This window comes from Loa loa (assembly GCF_000183805.2).
Source record: "Loa loa unplaced genomic scaffold supercont3.318, whole genome shotgun sequence".
Classification (NCBI taxonomy): Eukaryota; Metazoa; Nematoda; class Chromadorea; order Rhabditida; family Onchocercidae; genus Loa; species Loa loa.
Genome location: NW_018108498.1, coordinates 7,302 through 21,106, shown reverse-complemented (window position 1 = coordinate 21,106; position 13,805 = coordinate 7,302). Strand labels below are relative to the sequence as shown.

General features: G+C 31.6%; 5 protein-coding genes across 5 annotated transcripts; 1 reads left to right on the top strand and 4 right to left on the bottom strand.

The window, feature by feature from the left end:
* Nucleotides 1-297: 297 nt before the first annotated feature.
* Nucleotides 298-3,376, bottom strand: LOAG_18453 (DIS3 protein; the record flags this gene model as incomplete). Its single annotated transcript, XM_020451113.1, has 8 exons — nt 298-716; nt 890-1,010; nt 1,293-1,488; nt 1,768-1,924; nt 2,027-2,152; nt 2,315-2,494; nt 2,814-3,015; nt 3,327-3,376. The coding sequence occupies 8 exons, from the start codon at nt 3,374-3,376 to the stop codon at nt 477-479; spliced, it is 1,272 nt and encodes a 423-aa protein (XP_020305132.1). The 3' UTR covers nt 298-476.
* A 66-nt stretch (nt 3,377-3,442) lies between these two features.
* On the bottom strand, nt 3,443-6,571 carry LOAG_18452 (CBR-DIS-3 protein; the record flags this gene model as incomplete). The annotated part of the gene is made up of 10 exons (XM_020451112.1): nt 6,474-6,571; nt 6,118-6,314; nt 5,858-6,034; nt 5,544-5,698; nt 5,235-5,386; nt 4,781-4,942; nt 4,396-4,579; nt 3,824-4,017; nt 3,504-3,707; nt 3,443-3,451 (listed from the first exon to the last, which is right to left on the bottom strand). Exons 1-10 carry the CDS (start codon nt 6,561-6,563, stop codon nt 3,443-3,445), a joined length of 1,524 nt encoding a protein of 507 aa, XP_020305131.1. The 5' UTR covers nt 6,564-6,571.
* Nucleotides 6,572-6,756: 185 nt separating this feature from the next.
* LOAG_02689 (hypothetical protein) lies at nt 6,757-8,925 on the bottom strand. The gene is made up of 6 exons (XM_020446091.1): nt 8,829-8,925; nt 8,517-8,596; nt 8,141-8,252; nt 7,494-7,682; nt 7,185-7,343; nt 6,757-6,896 (listed from the first exon to the last, which is right to left on the bottom strand). Exons 1-6 carry the CDS (start codon nt 8,910-8,912, stop codon nt 6,882-6,884), a joined length of 639 nt encoding a protein of 212 aa, XP_020303525.1. The 5' UTR covers nt 8,913-8,925; the 3' UTR covers nt 6,757-6,881.
* A 937-nt stretch (nt 8,926-9,862) lies between these two features.
* Nucleotides 9,863-11,219, top strand: LOAG_02688 (hypothetical protein; the record flags this gene model as incomplete). The annotated part of the gene is made up of 3 exons (XM_020446090.1): nt 9,863-10,063; nt 10,569-10,640; nt 10,942-11,219. The coding sequence occupies 3 exons, from the start codon at nt 9,863-9,865 to the stop codon at nt 11,083-11,085; spliced, it is 417 nt and encodes a 138-aa protein (XP_020303524.1). The 3' UTR covers nt 11,086-11,219.
* A 2,004-nt stretch (nt 11,220-13,223) lies between these two features.
* LOAG_18451 (hypothetical protein) lies at nt 13,224-13,418 on the bottom strand (the record flags this gene model as incomplete). Its single annotated transcript, XM_020451111.1, has 1 exon — nt 13,224-13,418. The coding sequence occupies one exon, from the start codon at nt 13,416-13,418 to the stop codon at nt 13,224-13,226; it is 195 nt and encodes a 64-aa protein (XP_020305130.1).
* Between the last annotated feature and the right edge of the window lie 387 nt (nt 13,419-13,805).

Below are 13,805 nucleotides of genomic sequence, written 5' to 3'. Positions count from 1 at the left end.
ATTTGGATTCTTCTTTTTTTTTTTTAAATGTACCTCTATCGTGTTCTATTCGTTGCTGTAAAGAAAAGGTCCCCAGCATCTAAAAAACTACAGCATCTTGAAATGTAAAACTATGTAGGGTTGCAAGGTTTATCGACTACCTTGAATAATGACGTCGTTAGCCAATGAGAACACTTCATGAAAAAAAACCGTGACATTTTATTGGAAAACAAACGACCGATAACAATATGTTTTTCGAAAACGAAATATTTTCAAATGATATCGAGGCGGGCTGCAATCCCGGCAGAGACTTTTTGTCGCCCCTTAGTACAAGTCAGTCTTGCCTACCAAGCGCGGAATAGCCCGCAACGCGGGAAAAAATCTAACAAAATGGGGCGGGATTCAAATGAGGAACGTCAAATGAAGAAGGGAAATATGGTATATATACATGACCTGGGGTAATCGCCAGGTCATTAAAACAATGTGAGGATGGATATTCACTCTTCCGGAGCAGAAAGGATGTAATCAACGCTGAATCCAGGAATCTTTGGTGAAACCAACTTTAGATCCAGCCGAATGTGCTGAACGTCAGTTTCATCCAGTGACAGCTTTACAGTAATGCGTTGGAAACTTCGCACTTCTACATCTTCTGCTACTAACAAGTCCTCCATTACTTGATAATTTGATCCACTCGGAAAAACGACGACTGATTCAAAGCCATAAGTTGGCACAAATACCTGCACAAAATTCTCGTTAAAATGAAGAATTAATCATATTCTAAGAGGTGATGGAAATAGGGTGAAATGGATACTATTTAAGGTAAATAATTTAACTTGAAAAATCCACAATCCCAGAAGACTCAGGAATTCAAAAAAATAAATTTTGTGAATATCACTAATTCATCACTAACCTGAATGCCATTTTTCCGGATACCCATCACGAAACCATCATGCAATTCGGTGCGACCCTTGAAGTAAAGCAATGTATTTAGTAAAACCGATGCCCTACCAGCATACTGTGCTTGCTTATGTCTGAAAAAAAACGAAAACTCACACATCAAGTACTCAAAAAAGTAAAAAACAAAATAAACAAATATAATTTGGAAAAATAAAACACAAATAAAAAAAATGCAATAACAAATACAATTTGCCTTTTCTAAGTTTTATTTTACATGCCATTTTGCTAAAGCGCACATTTCAAGGATTACGATCCAATAACTTTCTTTGCTGTTTATTCTGCTCTAATTATGATAAATATATGCCGAATAACATCCTGATCAAACAATTCTAGAACTAATAAATCGTATTGCTAACCTGTAATTGAGATTATTTGCAATTTTGCTGACCAAGTCACCTTTCAACATTTCGGGAAAAGTAGAATCAGCATAAATTGAAGCAGAAAGCAGCCGATGAACCATTATATCTGCATATCTTCGGATTGGTGATGTAAAATGGGTATAGATTGGAGCAGCAAGCCCAAAATGAACGTACTGCTCGGTTGGTAATGATCCTAGAATAAAATACACAACATGTTAGGCTAATAAAAGTAATAAAATTCGCAGTAATACCAATTTTCAGTACTTATAGCGTCTTTAAATATGAAAAAGTGAATGATGAAACAGAGGCACTAACAGAACTTTTTACAGACATTTGATTCAAAAATTGAAAGAAACTGATTAAAACTAAATTTGGAAGGAAATACATTATTGCCAAATGTGACAATGATAAACTACGTAAACGGTAATCTAACTTGGAAAGCATCGTCATCAAAGATTTAAAAAAAAGGAACCTGATGAAAAATAGACTGCCTGAGTCATACAACGTGTGGTCAACATTCGGAAAAGTGTGTTCAGCATTACATTATTCTCATCTACGGCTTTATCCAAGCTTTCCGAAAGCGCTTTTCCACTTTCAACATTCATTTTAAAGCCTTTTGCCTTTGCCATCTAAATTCACAACTAAAAACTTTTAGATTCAAATTGTTTCAAAGATTTCAATGTCTGAACAGAAAGAAGGTAATGAATGAACACATGCAAAAATTTATTTACATCAATCACTGGTTTATAATTTTCTTCCGGAGGGATTGGGTGTCGCCGAAGTAAAGCACAATCCGGAAAATCCGATGTTATGCGTTCTGCAACTGAGATATTTGCTAGCAGCATAAATTCTTCAACCTGTGATGAAAATATAGTTAGAGAAAATATGCATGAATACAAAAAAAGGAAGAAAAAACCTTTAAATGGATTAGGGACAGGAATTACATTAAGGACAGATTTTAATAAGTATTAATAAATATATAGCGTATACACAACTGAATACGCAGCAATAAATCTGACCATGCTGTTTGTTGCTAGCATCTTTTTCTCCTGCACACTGATAGGGTCCTTCGTTTCAGAATCTATGCTAAATCTAATTTCAGAGGAGGCTAAAGTCAAAGCACCATTAGCATGTCGTTTTGCCTTTAGCTTCTTCGACAGCTCCAATAATGTTCGCAATCCCACAGTTACAGAATCTGACTGAAACAAACCTATTGAAATAAGGAATAATCAAATGCTCACTAATTTTATCGAACATTCAAGCAAATTTTAAGTGAATCACTTCTAAATTGTTTCAGTTTTAATTTACTGGTAAAATGAGCTAACAAGCTACAGGAACGAAGATGATTTACTCTATCTCCTACTCGAATATTGACATATTCTTCTGCCTCATTCATCTTGATTCGATGTTTCTATTAAGGCACTGTTTAAATATGATGTCTAGTAATACCTAGGTAACTACGGACTAAGACGTATTTATAGAGCAAATATTCGGAAATAAAATATAGAAAAGACTGACCAAAGAAGGATCATCGATTCTATTTTGAGCTTGTTCGTAAGTAAGTGCACCACTGGAACGTATAAGAGATTTATGAAACTTAGTATCAATGATATCAGCATCGGATGTCAATGTCCAAATTACTGAAAAAGCTAGACGATCGACATTTTCGCGAAGTGAACATAAATCACTTGAAAGCAGTTCTGGTAACATGTCGATACGCCTAAAATATTTTAAAGAGGTCAGAAACATGACGGAGATTTCGAAATGTACTTATCTTAGTTAGTGACATTTCATAATAGCAATTTATCCATTACTTTTATTTCTAAATGTTACCATAGAAAACTATGTAATTAGCAACAGCTTAATCAGCAAATCAAAGGCATCATTCGACCTTTTCGAATGATATAATGATTCATTAAGTAAAGTCGTCTGATAATCAAGCAAATATCGAAAATGCATTGTATGAAAGCACAGTATTAATGGTAACAGCATTTTAAGGAATATTCGTAAGAAACCCAGCAATATACTCACTTGTCACAAAGATAGACAGTTGTTCCGCGATGGGCTGCTTCTGCATCCATTGCTGTGTCTGGTCTAACAAAATGCGAAACATCCGCAATATGAACACCAACCGGAAATAATGATTATTACGTATTCTGAGATTAAAATAAAGTTGTAAAGAATCAAAAAATAATGATGGATAATAACTTCGTAGCGATCTGATGCAATTTGAATGCAATGAAAAGCATCATCAATATCGGTACAACCAGGGGGATCAACTGAACATATCGTCAATGAACGAAGATCTTTCCGGTGATTTTCATCAGGCATCTGCCAAGGAATCCTAGGTAAGCATGCGTAAACTGCATCCGAAAATGGTCCATGTGGTACGTCATGCTCTAACAACAGCACCTTCAAAATAAGTTCTATTGTTCGTTTCAAGAGCAGAAAATTAAATGAAGCGATGGATGAAAGAGTTAAAAATAAAATTAGAAACAAAAAATCAAATGTTGTCTTCAAAGCCATACTTCATTCTCCGTCTCTCGATCACCTGCCACGCCAATACTTCTTACATAATGTCCAACTGGATAGCGTGAATCTCTCGGCCAGTTATCAATTGCAACAATTATCCGCTTTCCTGTCAGATGTTCAGCCTGACGCGTTTCAATTCGTATACGAGGTATAAGTCGTTCCGCTGCAGCAAATAGTACGCGTGTTGAATCTGCAATTGAATTTTGAAAACAAAATAAGATGACAGCATCCGCTTTATATAAATGTTTATGCATTTAAGTTTTCTAATGATAATCCAACTTCGCCATAATACTATCTTCGCTAATTATCTTACCCACCCTGCAAATATAAAATCCCCTTTTATCTATAAAGTAAATTATAAGCCACTGAAATGCAAAATGCATCTGAAAAATAACAGATGAGACTTAGCAACTCAATGGTATATAGACGCTTACGAAAAAAAGAAAAAAAGAAATGTAGTGTTTTAGTGGAAAGAAGCAGTGAGTAATTTTGTAAAAATTATGGATAATTGGTCACGTCATGGAAGAGAACTCTGAACATATTAAATAATAGACCAATCATAACATACCTTTCACAGCCGGTTGCAAAATCATCCCACAATACTGACGCCAGTTTCGTTTAACAATTCCAACTACCCTAGCAGACGGAATTTTATCCTCCATTCGCGGCTTTTTCAGTTCGATTTGTTCCTCATCTTTATCATCTTCTTTGTCAACCGCATCTTTCTTTTCAATTTCTTCCACATCCCGTAGCTTAAAAGAAAAGTTTCTTAATATCATAATGTAAACCTTTAATAAAACAAATCTGCATTGTACAAGTAAATAAAGCATGAAATCTTTAAATATTTACTAGGCGCATGTTTTCAATGGAAATTGAAATCGTCGTATCGATAAAAGGAAGATTTCTCAAAAATAAAAAAACAGTTAAATGAAAAGACTGATGGCTATACTTACTCGAATAATTTTCTGTGGGCAAGTCCACTCGGATTCTGGCAACAGTTCCACAGCAACCGTATCACCATTCACAGCGCGATTCATATTGATGCGTCCCTGGATAAACCATGTAGTCCCCTCATCAACATGAACATATGCTTCCGTATAATTTTCACGAGACACCTGAAATAAAATATCTGTAAATGCATAATTCACAGCAGGTGAATCTGCAAAATTTGCTGATTTGCAGGATAAACTGTTGGTACATCTGCAGAAGAAAGAAAAAATATTTAGATATATCGTCAGAAGCTTACAGATAATGTTCGGAACTATTTCAAATATCGTTGAATGGATAATAAATTGAGTAAAACTATATGGAAAGAAAAAATCTATAGGCAGATGGATAAAAATACAAAAAGGAAAACAAAGAGGTAATTTAAAAAAAAAAAAACCTATGGGAGCAATTAATACAAACTTGAAATGTTGCTTTTTTAAACTTTCCACTTCGAATCCCATTCTGTATCACATCGTGAGCCAAATATTCTGGGAATAAAATACGTCCTCGGCCTTCGCTTTCTGCACTGTAGACAGCCAATTTGTCAAGCAAATCAGCATTATCTTCCATGCCTGAAATTCAAAAAAAAAAGTAATTTAAACTGCTGAACGTATATACTATTGTGAATCCTTTACACAGAAGACATACTAACGATGGAAGTAACAAAAATTCACTGTGTTAAAAAACTTTGATAAAAATTAATAAAAAGATGGTCATGAAAACTTAAACCTTCAATGTATTCCTGTAAAGTGAAAACATTTTCAAACTGTTTCTTCAACCGATCTTTGCTTACAGCAGTACCACATACGATAATGGGGATTATAGCAAATTGTTCCCAGTGATTTTCATAGAATTTGGCACACGTTATAAGTGATCTCGTTAACCTCAAAAATTAGTCATTAAAGAAAATAATTAATGCAGTAAAAAGAAAATCAATGCAGGAAATAAGAAATATTACCAAACAAATAGAATTTCCTGAAGTGAAATATAGTTTGTTACAAAAAAATTATGATAAATAATAGAACTATCTCAAAGTAACTCACCTATCTTCTTCGCTTTCACCCGTGACACGATTGAGATGAGTTTCATGGTGAAAATCATCCATAAATACGTAAATTTTTCTGCCCGGACTTTCGTAGCACAATGTATACATTGATTTGTAAGACGGCGGATTTGATTTTTTCACATCTTCCCAAACAGTTTGTGTTATTATGATATTTCTGAAAAAGAGAAAACCTGATCGTATTGAATAACATCAAAAAATCATGCATTTCGACAACATCCCATTATATAAAATACTGACGTGAATCTTAAATTATCGAACAAATGATGGAAACGGATTATCGCTGAAGAATCAAGAATGACTGCGTGTTTGACAGGTACCGTAGATGAAATCTGAATAGTCAAATCAGTGAGCGAGTGACCTTCAACTGGCCGACAATTTCTACATAAATCCAGTCCACAACCAATGTCATTTCTTAAGTACTGTTCATGTACTCGCTGTAAGAATAAAAAATTAATGACCAATCAGCCAGCCAATTAAAATTTTCAGTATCAAAAACGGGAGTTAGAGAGCCATCAAAATTTTAGATATTTTGAAGAAAAAGAGATGAAACCACAGAAGATCCCTGTCACAGCTTTTTAAAGATTAAACCTTACTTTCACGATTTTACCGCTTTTTGTCTTCCTGTAAAGTACATTCAGGACACGCTTACTTATCCCACTTTGCTTCACATTAAGTTCAAGCATTTGGCTGAAAAATGGAAAATACTAAACCAATTATTATTCATTCCGATTATCATTTTTTGTTTAAAAAATCCCAGAATGTAAGTGGAAGGATTTTAGTTGAAGATAGTTTTGAAAATCTTTTAGAAGTAAAAAGAGTAAGTTATGTAATCAACTAAACAATGCAGGAAAGACAAGTACATTAACTTAATTTATACACCTGACAGATCAAACAGTTCAATGAGATCACAGTATATTTACAAATGATTATGACAGTATTTCTATTGTGAAAGTAGAATATATGACACATCAACCAGTTTTATGATCTCGATCGGGTAACAATCATACGCGACTATCCTGAAAAATTCACAACTCTAAATAACTAAACTTCTACGATTTTCCTTCAGAACTCTCTGCTACCATTCTCAAACGTTCCAATCATTTGAAGCATATCACAACACTTTGGAATGCAAAAATTTTTGCATCTAAAATTTCATCATTTCACACAACTGGTAATCGACATCACCGGCAGACTATTTCCATTTCGTCCATTTTTCTTCATTTCCTCGAAAGTGTTCATCATTTTCCAAACGGAACTTCCCCTTCGTAAAATAGAATAAAACACTAAGTACAAAAAAGATTTACTGTTGCAACTGTAGGATCATCGTCACTTGTTGGTGAAGAGCCACCTCCTTGGGCACCACTTTTGATCGGTAGATATAGCTTGAATTCAGCAGGAAGTTCATCTTCCGAGTACAACCGGTCCGCAAAGTAAATTCGTCGAATCCGACAATTCGCATGGATCTAAATCTACCGAAACCACGAAAATTATGCAAAGTAAAAAAAAAGGACATTACCATCCAATAAGAATGCTGAGCACGAGTCTTCAACCCACCTTTCACAATAAATTAATCAGTTTATTGCAAATGGTGATAAGTGATTAACTTTATGAACCTGTATGCGGAGAGTCTCGACATAAGCTGTACCATATGCACGCTTGGTAAAATCAGCCAAATTAAATTGGATCTGATTCCATCCTTCATCTAATCGCATGGGCATTGTGCAAATGAATGGTTTGACTCGAGTATTGGATTGGAAATTAGATGCTCGAAAACGTCGCTTCACGCCCTTATCATCAAGTATCTGAAAAATCATACAATTGAAGATGCCATTAATTCTGATTTCACTGTTGATATGATAGATACGATCTTTTTGCGCTAAAAAGTTTACAGAAAAAACAGTATTAGTTGATATCAGCAAATAACTGATATCACAATAATAAATGGATGAAATCGATTAGTAATTGAAATCTGTTTTGTTTTCAGTTACTGAAGAGGATAGCTGTATGCCATGACGACAACGATAGAAAGGCCGCAAATATTTATTTAACTATAAACAACAGCAATTCCGTCAATGAACAGTGCTTAAGACATTGCAATTTCCTTTTCGCCGGTAACAATAACAATCAAAATTTACATCTAGGAAAGAAATTACAATGTGTCTGGAAGCAAAATGAAACCTTTTCCCTGTACACCTTTATGAATTTGAGTAAAAAGATCGAAGAGCTAACAGGTTATGATTACAATAAATGAAATGCAAACCTGTACTTCAAATGTGAAATATTTTTTCATATTTTTGACAATCATCACCAAATATGGCAATTTGATTCCTAATGTCTTCTTTGGGTCCAATGGGCATGAAATATATGTAGTGCTAAAAATTTCACTGAATTTATCCGGAAATGGCTGCCAAAGTGATGATCAATATAAGGACGTTCAAAAGTTTATAATTTACAGCTTTCCTTCATTCAGATAAAGCAAAAGCTGATAATTCTATAATTTCAAACTACTTCTAATCGTACTATCTCATATAATCCAGCAAATATCAACTGTCCCATCACTGAAGATAGAATGAAGCAATTCGGAAACTGGAAAAAAAAAACAAAATATCGTGAAATGTCAACCGTAGATATCTCACCTCACATTCGTGCCCAATATTTCGATTATTAATGATTGTATATCTTCATCATTAATCCGTTTTATATGCCCATTCCGAACCTGAAATTGATTGAAGTATGCTAAAAATTGATGCTCCTGATTATTTCAATCTAATTCACACTAAATCCTAAAAGTATCATGCCACCATAGCTCAATCTTTGACCAGCCTTAAAAAATGGTATTAATTTTGGAAAAAAAAAGTTAATTTTAGAAAAAAAAAATTAATTTTAGAAAAAAAAATTAATTTTAGAAAAAAAAATTAATTTTGGAAATTTTGATCCTTAAAACGAACCTTTTTGTCCCAAATTTGCAATGGTTTACTTCCAATACTATACAGTATAGAAAGTAATCCACTTTGGAATGTATTGTGAAACATTTGTGCTGAAAATACAAAAATTGATCGAACATTTTAAATTTAAAATTCGATTTTAATTTCATTTCTAATTTACAATTTCCCAACTAGAAAAGAGTAGAAAACGTAAAACTCTGCACAATCAATATCGGATATTTCCGGTTTGGGTGAAACGGTAAATGAAAATTCGTTAAATGGTTGGGGAGAGAGAGAGAGAGAGGGAGAGAAGAGGAGAGAGAATCTTTTTATTACAGTGTGAAATTTTACTCGACAAATATGTCATCCGATCGTTTAAAAGTATGCAACCACAATGCTACATTGTTATTTAGATTGTTTTAGATGAAGAGATTATGAGAAACGAGAGAAAAGACAATTGGTTTGCTTGACTACGTTTAACGTATGTGAAACAAAGATTGAGAGTAAGAAAATTAGGCAATGCTAGAAGAGGTACAGAGAAATATTCAGATTTTTAAGAAAGTATGAAGCAGCAAGTGAGGTTAGCAAGAGATTAGCAACTGAATTAATTAAAATGGTATGTGATGAGGGATTGAGAAAAATATTGTTAGATTACAACCCTTTAGTTGTAGAAGAGATTGAGAGTAATTGAAGACTAACAGTATGGATATAAATGCGAGAACATATAGCTTTATCGATGTGATAATTATATTCAATACTGATAAGAATACCAAATATTTCTAGTATTTATCGATTTGTTGGCATTTCTCGATGTGTATACTTAATCGTGATATTTCCATTTTCCTCATTTAGGTACAATTAGTCATCGCTGGACAGTGGTCATTGTCATTCATAACTTCAGGAATAATTTATAGTGTAATAAGAAGTGAGCATAATAATGTTCATATCGATTGTTTGATAATATTCTTGAGAATTCCTTTAATATTTTTGGATGTATACAATGTGTTATTGCCATTTTTTTCTTTTTATCTTTTCAGAATTCTTTACTGCTACAAAGGATGAGAAGTGATGAGGATGACATTGTGCCATCAACTTCGACATTGCTTTTCCCGGATTTATTGACACGCGATGAACTTGTCACTATTTTAAAGCATAAATTTAAAAGGATAGGTGTCAATACAAGCAAGATAATTAAGCTTACAAATGATGAGCTACTGGAACAGTTTAAGAAATTTGCAATGCCAAAACCTCAACGAAAGGTATCTTCCTTCCTTTGTAATTAATCCTTTTAATTTTATATTTCGTTTATTTTTCACATAATTATTTCTTATATATCGCAAGGAAAATCGAATTATCTTTATTGCTAGACAGTACTGTTAATAAGTCGAGGATATTATTGTCGTATATATTAGTTGGACTAATACTTTAAAGTCCAAATTATCAATAACGTTAAGTAGTATCGTCAAATTATATCATTTTTAAATTCGTTCATTTTTACATTTCTTTTTATGAATTCTAATCTCATGCGCATTCGTTTTGAATGCGCATCACCTGATATAGCACGATAAATTAACGAACAGGAGAAGTATCGGAAGTTTGTTAATTTATTATTTAAGTTTGTTGTTTATGCGAATTTTTGGTTTGTCGAAAAGTCTTTTGACATTATACCTTTTTCATATTTGTCTTGAGATTTTTTATTCGAAAATAATGGAATAATCAGTAATACTTCAAATTTTAACTATGCTAAAACAAATGTAGTTTCAGGCTTGTATTTCCCGTAATGGCCTTAATAATTTCGAAAATATTAAGGATTCAAATAATTCAGAGGAAGTGGAGGTTCGGTTTTCTTCTTTTTTTTTTTTTTTTTTGATATCTTTTTTCATCTGCCAAAGATTAAGTGTACTAAATATACTGACAAGTCCAGTCACAATTTTACTTCAGGTATATAATGGGAAGCAGTTGTTTAGGATGAAATTACTTATTGTTTTTACTTCGATTTATTTACATGAACTTCGTATTGTATTTTCAAAAATTGCAATTTTAAGAATTAATCTGCTTCTTTTCAATTTTAATATGCTTACGAGATCGAACCAAAACATTCCATTTTCTTCACATGCATTCATTGTTGATGTTTCAGAATTCAGGATCAGTGTGCAGTAAAGTTAATGCGATTAATGGACAACGAACTACTGTTTACAGAAAACGATGTAACACTAGCAGCACAGAGCATCATTCTGCTGTGAAAAATTCTCGAAAACATTCTCCCATACGATTTCCATAATTTAGATATGGTAAGAAAAAAGGATATTTCGATTATAAAAAGGAGGAGAACAAGAAATGCGTTACATTTTTTCACTTTTTTTTCAAGTTTCGTCTGCAAAACTGTGAAATTAAAATGCTTTCATGTTATATCATATTTGTTGCTACGTTTTAAATTGTTATTTTTGAGGAATTTGAATCCTTTGTTTGTATTCAGTAACTAATTGATAGATTCTCTGATATGATAACTATTTGAAAATGAATAGCATTGTTCATGATGCTAAACTTCATTTCATATTCACATAAAAATGATATAATTTCTAGAGAATGGGAAGTTTTTTCCCTTTTTCTCCTTTATATGCTGTTAGCCTACATCGCGAAGAGTTATGAATTATGAATGTGTAGGAAAAATTTTCAATTCCAGTATATTTTTTGCGTTTATTTCTTTCACATTTATACTTTTTTGACATAAATTGGGAATTTCTACGCAGTCAGTTTCTCAATCCAGTGTGCATAATATTAGAACCATTTCTGAATCCCAATTTTCATTTTTTCCACTCTTTACTCATAATTTCATTTTTTCTCCATTCTTTTCGATCTCGTTTTAAGTTAGTCAAACAAAACGAACAGACGATACTAAGTATGAAATATTGCTATTAAGAATTAAATAGTAATGAATATCTGGTCATTAATAGGATCAGTCAGTAGTTTTGTTATTATAAAAATTAGTTGCAAACTGTTGGACTTTCGATCTAACTTTAGTCTCTAAAATTGGCCATAAAAAGCTGTAAGATGTACTTATTTTTCATAACCGATCAGGAATATCGCATGATCCAGAAAGTTCTAAACTTCTTTATGTACACTCCTTTTTTTTAAATTGACTTTACCTGCTTTTAATTCTTCCTGTAATCTTTTTTAATTAATTAACGATCCATCCAGAAGTGTATTTTGTGGAATTATTTGTGATTTTAAATATTGAAGTGGTTTTTTGAACTCTTTAAAAAGTATAACCATGGGAATCTATCATTCTATCACTCCTATAACTTCACTATTCTTTCATTGGATAAGGTTGAGTGATAAGGAGTCATTTATTTTTAATTACAAATTATTGTTATTGTGATCTGCTGAATGTTTTTTGTATCTGCTGTGCACATTTATTTATATTATCATTTTGCATCCATATGTTTTAATTATCACACCATTAGTAATATTTTTACCTGTACTTAAGCTAATTAAAAAAAGCTGTAACTATAAACTCAGGTGCATAGTTGTGATTTTTTTTATAATGGCAAAATATAATTATAATTAGTTTATACATACATTTCAATAACAGGGATTTTGAGTCATTTTGAAATTGGCTTCATTTTAAATATTATCACATCATGTACTCAAATTTTTCAAATCTATTGTTGACTTTCGATAATTTGGCTGGAAAATTTTAATCGAAACTTAATTTCTAGAAATTTTTTTCTTTTTGGGATTTTCATTCCAAGAAATATCAATTTTGTTAAACTTAGCTAAGATAAGTTTTATTTCTGCTTATTCTAAATGCGGTAACTTAATATTAAACCAAAAATTTTAGCATATGACGTGTTAAAGCGAGTCCATAAGAGACTAAAGCAAAATATCAGATGATAATAAACAATGAGACAGATGACAAAAAAAAAAAGAAAAAATGAAAAGAAAAAAAAGCATATCCCGTAATTTATATAGTGAATTTAACGAATAAGCGAATGAACCAAACAACAATGCAAATAAGATACATAGGAAACAGAACTGCGCTAAATAATGCGTAAATGTCCTAATCATATGGCATAAAAGTGACATCATTAGCTATAGCCTTAAGGCTAAACAACAAAAAGAAAAAAAAAGCCTAGTTAAGAAAATGATAATATTAACAAAGATATTTTCAAAATTTTTTAAAATATATTTTAAATCACAAAGGCTTCAAACATTATCAAAATTCATCTAATAAACAAATATTGCAAATTGAAACTAATGAAAGATTACAATGAAATATGAAAGGGTTTTTTTTTCTTTTTTTTTTTTATAAATGAACAATAACAATTAGCAAAACAAAAAAAAAAAATTTTCTTTCTCATTATTCTTATTGTTATTGTAGGAGTAAAAAAAAATTGTTATTAAACAATAATTATTTGTTCATAAAAAGCAATCACCGTCCATAAAATGTGTATTAGCAATAGTAATTGAATCAAATTGTACACTTTTTGGTTCTTTTTTTATCCACATTTTTTTCAATGCTCGACGATATGGTCGAAGTAAGAATAAATTAATTAATGCACTTGAAAGTGGATGAATGCCAATAATTGCTTCACCAACAATAAACCAAGTCATATTAATTTCGATTGAAAACATTAAAAATAAATCTGAAAATATTATTGAATTAATTAATCGTTACAACATTTTGTTAGTTGTTAGAAAATAATTAATTATTATTAATGAATAATTATTGATAATGATAATTGTCGTAGACGTGCCAAAAATTTAAAATTATTTTGACAACTATTTAATCTTTTAGAAATTAAAAAACTATTAATCCAATCGATCTTTCATCATTGATTTACCGAACAAAAACGATCATATGTAAAATTTATTCCTATATGATATCTCAATTTGAATTGATTAATTGATTTAATCAATTTGATTAGATATAAACAATAGATTTAATTTTTGTGAGTAATTTAACTTTTTTTTTCGAAGTAGTAACTTTCTCATTTTAAA

Excerpts from the sequence above, each read along its gene's own strand:
- LOAG_02689 (XM_020446091.1), bottom strand. The coding sequence starts at position 8,912 with ATGTTTCACAATACATTCCAAAGTGGATTACTTTCTATACTGTATAGT. Across the intron at positions 8,597-8,828 it reads TGCAAATTTGGGACAAAAAG|GTTCGGAATGGGCATATAAA; the intron begins GTTCGTTTTAAG and ends AATCAATTTCAG. Across the intron at positions 7,683-8,140 it reads ATTTCACATTTGAAGTACAG|ATACTTGATGATAAGGGCGT; the intron begins GTTTGCATTTCA and ends ATGATTTTTCAG.